General features: G+C 45.8%; 2 protein-coding genes across 2 annotated transcripts; one reads left to right on the forward strand and one right to left on the reverse strand.

The window, feature by feature from the left end:
- Positions 1-4,156: 4,156 nt before the first annotated feature.
- rps19 (ribosomal protein S19) lies at positions 4,157-8,655 on the reverse strand. The gene is made up of 6 exons (XM_086039176.1): positions 8,583-8,655; positions 7,890-7,960; positions 7,288-7,388; positions 5,681-5,864; positions 5,482-5,536; positions 4,157-4,209 (listed from the first exon to the last, which is right to left on the reverse strand). The coding sequence occupies exons 2-6, from the start codon at positions 7,958-7,960 to the stop codon at positions 4,180-4,182; spliced, it is 441 nt and encodes a 146-aa protein (XP_085895302.1). The 5' UTR covers positions 8,583-8,655; the 3' UTR covers positions 4,157-4,179.
- A 3,705-nt stretch (positions 8,656-12,360) lies between these two features.
- On the forward strand, positions 12,361-14,669 carry LOC147142991 (adenosine receptor A1). Its single transcript, XM_086039138.1, has 2 exons — positions 12,361-12,700; positions 13,589-14,669. Exons 1-2 carry the CDS (start codon positions 12,363-12,365, stop codon positions 14,415-14,417), a joined length of 1,167 nt encoding a protein of 388 aa, XP_085895264.1. The 5' UTR covers positions 12,361-12,362; the 3' UTR covers positions 14,418-14,669.
- The last annotated feature ends 802 nt before the right edge of the window (positions 14,670-15,471 follow it).

The raw sequence follows: 15,471 nt of genomic DNA on the forward strand, positions 1-15,471 counted from the left end.
AAACCTGCAAAGTAGAAACATTTCTTTACCTTTGAAGAATGCATTTTCCACGTACGGGTTCAACCGATACAAAGGCTGCTGAGTCTCCTTGTCAACACACTGAAGTCAAACATGAGTCAAAGTGTAAAAAGTCGAAATTAGCTGATTATGTCAAATAGAATGTTGGGGTAACTTGATCAAGTTGTTATCGTCCCCCGTCAACTTTCATTTAATCACATTTCCCTGATTGCGGTCATTTTTGATATATTCAGCCAACTGACTGTGCAGTCTTGCTGCACTCCACCAAATCCCCATTCAGGATAAAACACCTGAACTTGGCTCTGATGTTTTATTGATGACCTGGAAGCTTTGCAGCAGGAGCGAAGCGCAACGCAACGCCGGCTTTTGGTTTTGATGAGCTGCTCGGGCTTGCAGGAGGGGGTGAAGTGGAAGGCGGTTAATGCTTGCAAAGGAGGCATAATGAACAAGACTAATACGTAGTGGGACGAGGAAGCGAAAAAAGCGGCCACGCGCTCTACAATGAAAAGGTGCAAGTGTTGAAGCTGATGAGTGGAAAGCGTGAGGCTTTGCTTTGAAAAGTCCGTCATCATTTGTGAGTGGCAAGAGTCGAGAGCGGGCTTGCTTCACAACTTAACTCGCTAATTGAAGCATGAAGCACATCCAATGTCGACTGTACGACTGATGAGAAGCCAGGGATGTGATGCGCCGCATTAGACACGCTGCCCATCTAGGATAACTTTAACACCTGAAAAATATACTAAAAATGTCCTACTCGATCCAAAATGGCAGATCCAAAGTGTCTTTTTGCATGTGGATTCTGACCAAAACTAATTAACGCTGGCTTCGGGGGCTGAAATTGCGCAAATTCCAGGTGCTCGAACTTTGACTGATGAAATTGGACCAATGGGAACCGTGTATCCCGAATCGATTAGTGACGCAAAAATCGCAAACTGCTTTTTGCCTATTTCCGTTCAAACGTGGACGGCATCAAAGTTTGTGGATCGTTTGGAGGAGTCAGCAAATCTGGCCCGACACATGACCAAGGTTATTATAGTGAACGGAAACTAACAAAATGACTTCAACTCAAATTGAAAAAAAAAAAAAAAATCATTCACAAATAGAATAAAAATGCCCTAAAAATGGTGTTCGCCCATCACACCCCAGAGGAGTCGACCGCGGACACAACACACTTCCGCCTTCAAAACGTGCGGCGCACACTCTCGCTTCTTTGTCGCCTCTTTGATGGCGTATTGAAAAAAAACCCGGGCCACCGCATCAAAGTCGGAACGACTTGAAAGCTGTGAATCGAGTGTGCGTGCACGCGCCACGCCGTAGAAACAATGGCAGGATGTGTGCACGAACACACAAACACGCACACACATTGCACGCAGTGCAATGTCTGGGTTGGCTTTTGAGGACCGCATCTGTTGCGCGCCCCGTCGGCCTCCTCCTCCCGACAGGTGGAGGGGATTCGGAATCAAGGGAGCCACACGCCCACAGAGCCGAAAAGTCACTGACACATGTTTACTAGTTTGACACACACACGCACGCACCTGCTGCCGGTGCCAGGCCGGCGCGAGCGGCACGTTGCGTGTCGACGCCACCTGCTTTCAGGCCAAACACAGGATGAAGGATTAGAGCACAGGGAAAAATTCCGTACATGCACTCCTTCGACATATCTGATCTTGCAAGGGCAATCTTGTGATTTTGGCACTTTCAAAGACCAGATGAACCTCCGCCAAGGCCGAAAGATAATACCAGACAGCAGGAGAAAATGCTAACAAGTGCGCTTTCACAAAAGTATTTCTCGCCAGATAGTCAAACGGACTTTGAATCAACTTTTGAAGACAACGTGACATGGACGACAATTTCTGAATACAGAACTTTGCCATATATTCCTCATAAGCAATTTGGCTGCCGCTGATTGGAACGTGAAGTGTGACAAAGTAGCTAGCTGGCCATCTGACTTCATCACAAAGGGGCCAGCTGAAATTTGATCGGCATCTTATCTGCATCACCTTTGCAGAATCAATTTGTTAAGTTGCCATAAAGGCAAAATTGCAAAAGGGGAAGCAATTCTGCTACTTTTTAAAATTCTTTCTGACGCCGATAAGCAATTGGCGTCAACCGCATCTGTTAGCTTAGCCACCGATTGAAGGCCTTTGCCATTCAACCTTGCACAAGTTTTGTGGACAAGGACACGGGAACCAGCAATTGTGATTCAGAGCTTGTGCAAAACGCAAAGAGGTGCTCCGTGGCAAGGCAATTTCTCTCGGTTAATCCCTCGCTGGATTCAAGGGAGAGGTGCACTTCTAGACGGGGAAGGCTGGGAAAACTTTGGAAAGGTACACCTCGTCTCAAATGGATGATATGCCACGGGGCATGAAGCCGTGGGTTGGTGAAACGTGTGTGTGTGTGTGTGTGTGTGTGTGTGTGGGAGTTCCCCTGATAGCAGTTCTATTTTGGAGAGACTTGAGCAGGAGAGGCATTTCTTCGCTATCTGCCGTATGCAGCCTGGAGGAGGTGCGAGGCAGGTCTGCATCGCCTCCATTCGCAGCTTGTTGGAGCCGAGAATAAAAAACGGCGCAAGCAAAACACTCGGACGCGCCTCGGCGCTTTGGAAAGTGTCACTTGTTCGCGTGGAGCCTGCACAGACAAGCACAAGCAAACAGTAACACTTTGAGTGGCGGATTCCGCACATTTCTCCCAAACACTGTAGGGCATGTTTATGCTAAGTCTTGCCGGCAAATTACAGGGTGGCAGCAAAAGGATGCTTGTGAGGAGTTGGCTTCAGCTGGAACAAAACAGCCGGATGCCGCTAAATGTGAGGGAGAGGGTGGACACTGGACAGGCTGGCGGGGGTCAAGGCCCGAGAGAAGTTGTGCACAGGTACGATGGGCAGCAAAATGGAGACGTGCTGGTGGCTAAAAACACAATTTCTCGCGATTTTGAACCATCAGAGAATTGAAAAACCTTTACTGTTTGTGTGCACCGAGGGATGAGAATCATTTTGTTCAAAATGAAACGGAGCACAAATATTTGCATCTTTTTACAGCCAATTAGCGCTGTGCATTTTCATTTTGCTCTGGAACAGCCCTAAAGCAGTTACAATAAAAGCACTGCGACGTGTGGGTGACGTGGCGGGATAATTAAGTGCTGAAATTGTCACACAAATCTAAACTACGCATTTAAAACACAAAAAGGCGTTTCGAGATTTGCTGTCCATGGAAGGTTCGAGGTTCCAAATGTTGGTTTCACCTGGATATTCGGTCCTCTGGCGCCCTCTGCAGGGCATTTGTAGGCACCAGGGTTTTGTTTTAAGTGACCACGGTGGACAGTGAGTGTCAAATTTTTTTAAACAGTACTGACAAATTAAACAAAACAAAAGCACCACCATAATGACCAACATTTAAGTTACAAAAAAAAAAAAGGCATTGGTAGGTATAATTGTTTAAGCGTATTTAAAGCCATTATAACATTCTAGTTTCAACATTAATATTGCCCAGAAATAGATTTGGGAGGGTGAAGAAAAAACTGAATGACGCAATTAAAATGAATAGCATGCAAGTGTAGTCACCTAAGTAAAATTTTACTGGGTACATGTAAAACAGGAGTGATCAAGTCTGGTCCTCAAGAGGCCCTACCCAGTCGGTTTGAGATGTCTCCCTCCTCCAACGCAGAGCTGATCATTTCAATCAGGCGTGTCGAAGGAAGGAGGAATCGAAACCAGGCTGGCTGGATGTTCTCGAGGACAGGACTTGGTCACCCCGCTATAAAACTTTGACTTGCATCTAAATTGAACGTTTGCCAAAAGAGGCAAGATTGCAATAAACTGATTTTATTTTTCGTTTTTGGGGTCAACGAAAATTGGATATTCTCTCCAGTCTCCACCCTCAGTGATGATTGTATCCAAATTGCGCCCCTGCTGCAGTAGTTTTTTTTGTTCTACAGATGGCAGCCTAGTTGCAAAGCGCAAGACAAAAATCAAAGTGCTTGAATTATGTGCAGCTTGATTTATTCAGGAAAATGCTACTAGTTGTATCATTCAAACAGCTACTTGCAACCATCCAAAAGGAGGTAAAATCAAGTGCACAACTGTTTGTTGCTTTCTCATACAAGAGGGAAACCAAAAAAAAAAAAAAGGCAGACAACAGCATTACATTTCTCCAAAAGATTTATTTAAACAGTTTTCTTGTTTGCGGCTGCAACCTGTTGGGAAGAGAAACAAAGTGTCAAGCATCTTCTCATGAAGCCTCCGGCGGCGCTCGTGCATGTTAAGCATTACGTCTGCTAATGAAAATGCATCGACTTGCTAGGGGGAGCCCCTCGACGGCTTTGTTCAACTGATCAATTGAAGCCTCCCGGCTCTTTGATATTCTATTTACGCGCATTCATCTGACTTGATGACCGAGCACAATAGTGCATTCCAAACGGGGAATGTTTGAAAACAATGCCACGGGATCTTGAGCACAAGCTGCCAAAAGCGGCGTCTAGTGGGCTGACACCAGAGTGAAAAGGCATCGCATCGTACAATACACACGAGGGGTGGGCGCGCGCCGCGCTTCCTGCCAATTTGAGCGGCGGGTGGGCTGTGCGTGCGCGCGCGGTGCGCGTCTGCTTCCCGCTCATTAGCACGGGTAAACAAGGAGAACACGCCATACGGATGTCTCGCCAAGCATGAAACGCCCTCCTAATGTTTACCCCTTTTACCCTTGGATTATTACAGCGGCACTTGCTGCCCCCCCCCCCCGGTTCCTGACAAGACTCGAGGGTGACGTGTTTCGGGGAAGAAGCTTTAGACGCGCGACAACTCACTACGTTTGACCAAGGACAAGAGCTCGACTAAAGGAGTTACATCACATTCAAGAGGAGATTGTGCTCCTGCTTCGCCCAAATCAAGCTTGACGTATTTGCAAACACGACCCGGGCAAAATTTTGCAGGGAAGCAACCCGACACGAGATTGCCGTTAACAAATCTGCATGGGAAATCAATTCTATTTATGCCATCTTTTAGAGGTGTGACAATTAATCACAAAATGTTTGTTTCATTGATTGCTTTTGAGACATGTGCAAACATCTGCTTTTTTACCTTGGAAAACAATCCACTCTGATAAACAAAAACAGCTCAAATCTGCACGGTTAACCAATTGCACTCGTGGTATCATTAAGACGGATGCACAATAGACACACCAAAGGAAAACAACACTTAAAATGGAGATGTTGCCAAACAGCAGCGTTTGAAGCGTTTCTTGAAAATAACCTTGCATCAACCTTCACTGTTTATATCGGCTAAGTGCCATAATCAAAGTACGACGAGGCTTAACGGCTGTTTTGTTCTGCTGTTTTTGATTCGTGCAGGGAGCGTAAGGTGACTCAAAAGCAAGGAGAAACTACTCATAAAACTCTGAGTTAAATCCGCGGAGGGAACTTTTGGGATGACACCACCCCCCGCCCCGATCACAGAGGAAAATGCTTGCTCACCTGGCCGGCAATTCTATCCAGGTCTCTGGTTCCCTGGGAGGTTAGTCTGCGACCGCTGAAGGAGATGAAGGTCAAATAAATACATGTTGGCTTAAAATAGGGAATATCAACCTCACAACAGGAAGCTTAAAAAAAATAAAAATGTAAAAAAGAAAAGAAAAAGAAGTCACACTAAACAAGTCTCATCGTCGCCGCTTACCCATTGGGGTCCTTCTCAATCATCTTGAGAAGCTCGAGCGCCTGCAGCACTTTGCGGGCCACGTTCTTGGATCCGACGCTGTAGTGGGCGGGACACACGCCGTTCCTATTGCGGCCCCCGTAGATTTTGGTCATGGAGCCCACGCCGGCCCCACCACGCAGGTACAGGTGGCGAACTGTGGAGGCTGTGCGAGCAGAGGCACAAGATGACGTAACAGGAAGAAAACGGCGGCAGTGCGTTACTTCAAGATAAGGAGAGTCACGAGGCCCGAGAGAACGCGCACAAAATATTCTGACACTGATGGACCGCACAGTTTGTCTCCAGGTGCATCATCGCTCTTTGTTATGAGTTTAAATAAAAAAACTCACATTAAAGTCCGACATTAGGCCCGTAAGGTGCAGAAATGTCATTTGAATGATGTGACAGATTAAAGGAAAAGGATGATGTGAATATTGCGTATGCATCTCTGGTGAAGACTTCAATGCAGCAACTCAAAACCGGCGATCCAAAGAAACAACAAAGGCAATTTTAGGTCCTCGGCTCACATGAGCAGTTGACGGAAACCTCCGCGCCTAATGTCTGCGCCGATGCTGAAAACATTTTGCAAACTGTCCGCTGTCATGTCTCTGCTTTCATTTTGAAAGGTGTGATGTGCGTCAGATGTCTAAAGGTTGAATTGATGAGCTCCGCACGCCCGCCATTCAGTTATCGTCTGGATGCAGAGTAGTGATAGTCTATCCTGAAATCACTCGCACAGTCTCCAGCAACACCACAAAAAGACCCAAGACTGGCTTTAGAAGGACACCAGATTTTTTTTTTTGCTTCTTATTGGCTAACCAGCATTCAACGGGTCATAAATGCAAATAACGTTGACAAAAGACACTTGCCGTCACCTTGGCTTCATAAGTAAGACAAGCCCCAGATGTTTGTGGCTTAGCATTGCACAGTTCAATTAAATGTGAATTCTTTGGGAACCCATCCTCCATTTTTCATGACAGAACAGCTCAGTGCGAACATGACGGTATGTATGCGTAAGAGCCGGTTTGTGCCATCACTGTGTGGGTCCTAGCGTCTGCCCAGTGGGCAATTCCACCAACACAGGGTTGCCCCAGGAGTCTCGGCCAAGCCAATGCCAAGTCAATTGCTTGCTTTACGCTGCACCGCAACAGTAATTCGTCATTATACTTGACATGTACGTACAGATATTGTTCAATGTGTACATGCATGCTTAGCTGTGAACTGTTTACTCTCTTGTATTGTTAAAGTTGCAGTAGGAGCTGTAACACCAACCTCTTGAAATCAGAAAATTGCTCTTTTGGTTTAAAAGATGAGTGCATCAAATTGAACCCAATCGTTCCACTTCAAAACATATCAAAATACGCATTGGGTCGTCTTATATTTTTTGGGTGTTGTTCTAAACAAAAGCAGCGTCGATAAGGGCACAGTTAAGGCACCAGATCGATATGCAGTATCGTTAAAATCGTATTCACTGTGCACATATGAATGCATGTACTGTACAAACAACTTGCAACTCATTGAAAACATTACACGAAAAGCGCAACAGGAACATCCAACAACAGTAAGAAGGCGTTGTGCGCGTCACCTACCGGCTCTGATGTAGAACCAGTTCTCATCACAGGGGGCCAACTCCTTGTGTTTGCCCAGCTTGACGAGGTCCACCCAGTCAGGCACCTTCAGCTTCCCTGACCTAAACAACAAAATGAAGTCATTTTTCAATTAGGACTCTACACGACACGACCATTCCTTTGCACTACGATGGGTGCACCAAAACCAAATTGTAGTGGAACCTCAGTTCACAAATCAATTTTATCACAACTCTTTATGGAAAAAAAAAGATGGCCAACTTATGAAAGGTACCCAAATAAAACTCGACAGAAAAAGAAAACTGATCCTTTGATGGCCAATTTGATGGCACAGATTGTGCACTCAACAAAAAAAAATGAAGCCACTGTACCTGAAAAGCGTGACGTAAAGCGCAAATGACATTCACACAAATCATAAGTGACTGTTGTGTGTGGATGAGGAGACTAACCACAAACCAAAACAATCTTTGTAATAATCTTGGTTTCATTCATGAACTGCAGTTCCACGGCCCCACAAGACATTTGCAGTACAACTTAACCAAGCACTTAAGTCACAACATGAACACCCATTGACATTTTGTGAGGGGGATACACGAGTTGCTTACTTCTTCAGGAAGGCAGCCAGGGCAGTGACGAACTCCTGCTGGTTGACGTCTTTCACCGTGACACCTGGCATCTTGAAAAACAACAACTGTACTTAAAACTCTGGTGTAATAAAGAGGAAAAGGCAACTTTCACACGAACTTAAAGTACAAAGGCGTGCGAGGAAGGTTTATTAACCACAGATAACATTAACAAGCGGAGGCCCATGCTCATTTTGCACGCCTCTAACAATAATAACGCGAATATAAATAAATGTGCATATTCGCTTCATACATGGAGCCGGTATTAGCTTCGGATGTAGCTTGTTCCCAGTTAGCACGGCCTGTCAAAAATGTGTTCTTTAGAAGACCGCGAACGGAAGACTGCTGCATTTAACCGGCACTACTCAAGTTGGCGATCTCAAACGCTCAAAGAGACATATTAGAAAATTATCGAGGGAGGGCGAGTTAATTCGAAAACGGAGCCACGCTAGCAGGCCACAACGAGGAGGCATGGGAGCTGCCATTGCTAGCATCGCGACGCACACAGGCGACCAAACTCCTAAACGCATTCGCGTTTGCTGGTATCATACAGAGAGACCCGCCTTTACAGAAACTGTTTGTTTTGGAAGATTATAAACACGCCAGACGCTCACATTTTGTACACTTGACTAAAATAGAGGCAATATAATGGAGGCAATAAAGCGGCGCGTTTACCTTGCTTGTGGACAGCGAAGGGAAAGAGGGTGCGACGGGGTTTCACACGCGTGTTAACACGGGCAAATCTCGCAGAGTAACGCGAGAACACGTCGATAGTGTTAAATGAATAGCTTTCGAAGATTAAAAAAATAGTAAAATTAAAAACAGAAGTAGATTGAAAATTAATTTAAAAATCCTTACATTTGGAATTATGTTCTGAGCCGGATATTGACCTACAGCAGGAATAGTTAAAGTTTTGTGCTCTCATTCATAGATCAGATTTTAATAAATAAAAGTCAATTGAAATCACGGAAAAATGTATCAATTATTAAAAAGGAATATTCTAACTATAAATATGTTCCAACTACCTTTCTGATTATGATGAAAAAAATCAAGCAATTAAATATAAATAAAATCTATAATCATTAAAATTATCTGAAGTCTTATTAAATATTATATAGCTTAGTATTACTTACAATCAATAAAACAGCTATTTATTAAAATAATATAAAATAAAAACGTGGTAAATGCATATTGAAGTAAAAAAAAACTTATTGGACTGTTTTCCTTTTTTATTGACAATTAATATATCAAACTTACTGTACACTTAAACCCAAGGGCCACATAGTTGATAGGGAACTGATATGTCTGTTTTCTACACGGAATCTTCTTTGTTTCCTTTGTGCTTGACAAACAGCTCTTTCATGAAATTTTTTAAATGCATAATTTTCCATACCAAAATGAACAGTGAAATCCTCATCATATAATCTCAATAGATTGTTTGAATTATATATATTTGTAGCAGTAGCGGTAGGGGGGTGGGGAGGCTTGCATCCACCTGGGGGCGTTCATCCACATCGCTACCTGGTCATGTTCATCGACCATTGTGTAAATTACGGGCATGTTGAAAGGGCATCTAGCTGGGCTTGAAGGGCATCACCTTGAGAAACCTCCCATCCACCGCACCAGCACAAATGTTCAAATTAGGGTTTTAAACTAGGGTTAGGGTTTCAAAATAGGGTCAGGGTTTCAAAACAACAGTTAAGGTGAATTTTTCTGGTAGGATATAAAGGTAGGGTTTGGTTTTCAAAGTGGGTTTCAAATTATGGGCGCGCGCAAGGCCAAGAGTGTGTGCACCCCACGGCCCCTCCCCCCCCCAAAAAAAAATCCATGCATGTCTGTTGCTGGTCATAGATGAAGGGGAATCCTGCTGTAATCGATGGGCATACATTTTGAAAAAGTTCAGTCCTCTGACGATCCCCCCCTGCCCCTGCGGACAAATTATTTTTCCGGGGGCGTCAAAATTGGCCACAGCTTCTGCCTGGGGCTTAACCCTCCAGCCATTCAACTGGAGAATGATTTTGAAATATATTTCTCTGCTTGGGTGAATATTCGAAGCCACAAACCATCAGGCCTCCAGTTCATTCAAAACAATCTGCATATTCAAACGAAAAACAACACATTAACGGTTTGAGCACGTCACACAAACACCCCCCCCCCGCCCCCAACTCATTTTCATTTTCTCGTCTGCTGGCTTTAGCTCTCTGTAGTCGGTTTTTGATTTCTCACCTTTGTGTCGTTGCATGTTATGTATTATTGAACGAGCCGTCTAAGATCACACGGAATCATGTGGGTGGTGTAAAGCCAAAGCCCAGGGGTGGCCTGTATTCTTCAGGGAGGGGGCGCATAATTCCATTTGGTGCCGTTCTGCGCTCCGTGCATCCGTCTCACACTCGTAGCATTACAAGGACAACCTTTTGATACTCTTCATCATCTTTATCAGCTCCAAGTCAGACACACTTCCAAAAGCACTTTGCATGTTGATAGCAGTGAGCTTTTACAGTCCTTTGTGTGCCTGTGTGTGCCTCATTTACATCTTTCCCCGGCTGGCAGAGGTGGCGGCGTTGCCCTTTGCACATCTTGGACGGAAAGGGCATCCATGATACAACATTTACACAATTGATATGTTTGCACAGACAGGGGAGAGAGATATGAGGCAGCTGGAGGTCTATAAATCAGGTTTAGTCCGTCACACAATTTTAGAGGTCTGCGGTGGGGTGGGGCGTATAAATGCAGCCATAAAAGGGACACGTCGTAGATTGTAGTCAACCACTGCTCGCCGCCGCAAACAGGTAACGAACACCTTTTTCATTTTTGATCCAGGATCACACACAAATCAGTCCGTCTGAATTAATACATCCAACCAATTAATCACACACACACACTACCTACCAGTCTGTATCCAAACAAAACAAACTGAAAGCGCACGGTAGCATTCCGGCTGTCAAATTAGCCTCCGGTAGGAAGTTTCGCAAAGGGTAGAACAATTTAGCAGAACACTGGCGGTTTGCCAAATTGCAGATTTTTAACGGCAGAGTGACTGGCAACACAAAACGCTGGCGAAAGGTCAAGTAATTACATAAGAAAATGGACAGGTAGCATATCAACAACTCCATCATTCTGGTTTGCGTGAGGCGGCTGTTTGAGCATGTGCAGGAATTAGCTGCCAATCATCAAAATGTTGACGTTTTGCCGGTGGGGTGCGAAGCGTGCGCTAGTGTTACGAATGCTAATTCCAGGGTAGTTTGCATGATTGGGCTACGGTCTTTGCAGAATGTGCGATGGGAAAACTGAACAACAGTGGTCAAAAGTGCGCTGCTGCCTGCTGTGCATTTGCATGGCGCTCACATTCTCAGTGACTCGCTTCTGTGACCTTTTCTCTGGCCTCGTTTCCAGCTCTCTGCTAGACCCATCAAAAATATCCTTCCGCTCCCTGCCAGTTTGTCTGCCCCCGGACCAAACTTGTATCGCATTTTCCCCACACATCCCCACCCACTTTCTGCTGTTTTGTTTGTTTTGTTCTGCCTGTTGGGGTTTTTAAGAGTATTACAGTGAAACCTCTGAAATGAAATTATTCCAAGATTTGGAATAGGGTGAAAAACAGATTTGCCCCCGGGGAATGTATGGAAATGTGATTAGTGTTGCCAACATAATACCTTCATTAGCCGTACCGGTTTTACATTAAGCGCAAGTGCTCCGATGTTAATAGTACAGCCTGGAATGAAAACATTCAACGCTCGAGTTGGGAGATGAACAATTGACATCAAGACAATAGCGAAACATACAAGGTGGGTCAGAAAAGTTCCAGGACCGGCATCACAAAAGTTATCCATTTGCTCTTTAAACGTTAGCGTTATTTCGCGTATTTTTGCGTTTGCGCTGTAACGTCGAGCTGTAACACTTCCCAATGACCAGTCTTTTGCTCGCTCTGCTTCTACTAGCTGCCGGGGATAACAGAAACGCGTACACTGACGTCACAGACATGTGCGGTAAAGACGGTTTGTTCCGAAATGTCGGAATACGTGTTTTCATGCAGGCCGATCGGATTAACAATCGACACAAAGTACCTCTCTCGTTCAGAACAAAATCTTGAGTACATGAAGCATTTTTATTCCGATCAGGCATTAATCCGAATAAATGTGTCCATGTAAAGGTAGCCACTCGTCGCTGTCATGTGAAAAAAAAAAAGAAGCCACTTATCTCCATTTTTACCCAATTTTCTTATATTTACGTGAATGGCGTTGCCGCGTTACAGACATCGCATTAACGTGAAAATGAAACATTTGACAAAAATTGGACATGAGTGTTTTTCACACGACAGCGACGCACTGTTAGCTACGCAGCCTTTCGACCCTGCAGCGAGAACGTACACGTGGATATTTACAGTACAGAAATAAGAATGACATCTTTGAAAGTTTCCACATCCTCTTGAAATATTTTGCTTGCATCCCTCCAGGCATGGAATTTCTGTGGCTGTTCTCCCTTTGCCAGTGCATGGTGTCGGTGGCGGTGATAGTGGTGAGCGTGAGGCTATGCATGGCGCTGGGCGGGAGCCAAGGCGCCAGAGCGCAGCACGGGAGCGTGTCCCGCTGCCTCGGCCTGTGCCTGGGCTGGGTGGGCGCCATAGGGGGCGCGCTGGAGATCCCCGTCATTGTCTTCCTCAACTTGAGGACCCCGCAGTGCTTGTACACTTGTATCACCCTGGTGTGCTGCCCCCTGCTGGTGAGGCAGTTTACTATGTGCCTGCTGGTGCTGCTCACGCTGGACTGCCACCTGCAGCATCACTGGCCCAGCAGGTGAGTGCAGCTTTACAAAAACACAAGTGGCCATTATGGCACCTCCTAATCAATTTACCTGCAAAAATATACTGATAATTACGCCATAAACGCCGCTCGTTTGTAGCCGCAGACTTGCGAAAACGCAGGGTAAACGTGTGGGAGGCTGGAGTCGACAAACACTCTCTCAAGCTGCTCTCTGCAGTTAATGGAGAAAATCAATAGAAAACAAAAAGAAAAAGGGCTGTAAACATGCCAGGATGCGTCATGAGGGAACGCGTTACATCAAAACAGACTCCTCACCGCTGCTGGGACTGTTTTTGTTGCAGGCGTTGCTTGACTTGCGAGCTGAGATGAAAGGTTAAGTAAATATGAATAGACTGAAAGAAGTTTGATTGACAGCAACATGTTTTTGTTTAATAGAAGACGATTGTTCCCCCCCCCCTGTTATTGTGTCAAATTCAATTCTTTTAATAAGTTTAGAGATGGAGGTTAAAGTAAATTGTCTGCCCTTTTCGCTTTTTCCCGAAGTCAAGAAAAAAGGACAACAACACAGTCCAAGAACCAGTATTTGGTACAAGAATGCTTTGTTTGCCGCCTTCCTATTCTGTTGTCACATGCGTGGATTTGACACAGGGTCTATCCTGGATTGCTTTCCAGTCACCTGCAGGGCATATATGCTATTAGGTTAGGTCCTAAATCTTTGGTCCATCTCTAAGAATCAAAAATGTCCAGGGTACTTTGAAGACGGGTGTAGCGGAGTCTAAGAAAGGAGTCATAACACTCGTGATGTCAGTCCGTGCATTTGACTACTACTGAAAGCAGATCTCGTATCCTCGGTCTCGAGTCGATTTGTTTGGAGCACGCCATTCAATCGCGTGTATCATCGTTGTGTTTTGTCAACACCAGGTACGGCACTCTGGTGACCCGTCAGCGAGCTTTGTGTGCGGTCCTTCTGTGCTGGATGGCTTCTGTCCTGACCTCATTCGGCCAGTTCATCAGCTCCGACGTCCTGGACAGGTGGGCTAGGAAGGGCCAAGATCAGCACACGGCCGACCTCGGGTTGGACGGCAACCTGACCACGCCGTCGCCCAGTCTTACCCCTGTCCCTAAATACCCCTCCGAGCGCGTGGTGATCGGGAAGTACCTTCCGTATGGGGGCTTCCTGTCCAAGTTTTACATGGAGGACTTGCGCAATTTCACCTACGCTGAGATTCACAGTAGCCACTGGGGTGTTTGTGCCCCGGACACGATCCTCAGCCCCCAGTTTTTGGTCTACGTCCATGGGACGGCCGTGTTCACGCTCCCCTTGCTTTTCCTGCTTTTTCTTTACCTCGATCTCCAATGCAAGAACCCCAAACAGTTTAGTCAGTCAGATGCCTCCCGGAGGCTCTGCTCTCTGGCTCTGTCGGTCTCCTTCTTAGTTCTGCTCTGCCTGCCGCTCCAAATCACACACGCCGTCTTGCTCTTCGCCCCCAGCGCCACCCTCCCCTCCTGGGTTCACGCCATGGCCGTGTTCTTTTTCCAGTTGTACAGTCTCGTGCCCCAAGTTCTCTTCACTCCCCCGGGGAAACAAGAGCGCGACGAGCAGGCAGCATTCGCGCTCTCCGCTCGTCCGCCGGGGGTGTTGCCACCCGCAGGGAAGTCTGTCCATAAGGCCTTGTGTGAAGCGGCACGCGCCGCTTCGTGGGCCTCGGCCAAAAACTCCCTGAAAGCAAAAGTGTGCCCCGAGGTCTGAAATCCAAAGGCTCCGAAAAATCGCCCGAAAGCCAAAGTTTGCCCAGAGGCCTGAAATCCAAAGGTTCCTCTGTCCATATGAACATGGGTATTTCAAAATGTACTTACCTTATTAGTTTGGATCGCCGTTTCTTGCCCAATTTGTCATCATGCAAAAGATGTACCACCTACTGTATGTGCTGCATGCCCTGGATCGGGGGTCTTCAATCCTGTTCCTCGAGGTCTGCTGTCCTGTCTGCTTTCCTTCTCTCCCTGCTGCAACACACCTAAGTCAAAAGATGGACACAAGCACTAGATGATCTTACCGTTTTTTTTTCTCCCGCTTGAGTCATGATGTAACCGCTCCCCCGGCCTCATAGTAGAAATGGTAGAGCCCTCTTCTTCAATCCCTAAGTAGCCTGCTAACTAATAAACAGGTGGACAAATACAAATGTGACACTCCATAATTTTTCACTTCTGTCGAGGAATGTATTTACTTCTTTTTTAACTTTTGACTCCTCCCCCCAACGTATCAAATGGTGGACAGCTACTCCTAACGTCGGAACCCAAAAATAGTCTCATCACTAACAAATGGACGGAAACCCCAACAGCTTATTTTCCTTTGTTTTATGAGTCACGATGAAACCGCACCTGCCCAAATTATCATCCATCTAGTCCTAATGGACCAGAATAGCCCGAATTACCTCAACTCAACTTTATTTATAGAGCACTTTAAAACAAGCGCCGTTGTATACAAAGTGCCGTACATGGAGCAACAATTGGTCACACGGAAGTAAATAAAGTTGAAAGAATGAATTAAAAGAATCTTAACGAGAACTCTAAAATGTAGAGGGAGCCAGTGAAGGGGAGCCAGAGCGGCGTTGGCTCCTATGAGCACCAGTTAGGAGGCAGGCAGGCGGGCGACAGCGGCATTTTGGACCAACTGGAGACGCTTGAGGGAGGACCGGCTGACTCCAAAATAAAGTGCATGACAGTAATCCAGCCGAGATGCGACAAAGGCACGGATTGCTGTTTGAGAAAGGAGATACAAACTGAAAGACAAACAAATGCTAACT

The sequence above is a fragment of the Filicampus tigris genome, chromosome 8 (assembly GCF_054856515.1).
Source record: "Filicampus tigris isolate MCC_2025a chromosome 8, RoL_Ftig_1.0, whole genome shotgun sequence".
Classification (NCBI taxonomy): domain Eukaryota; kingdom Metazoa; phylum Chordata; class Actinopteri; order Syngnathiformes; family Syngnathidae; genus Filicampus; species Filicampus tigris.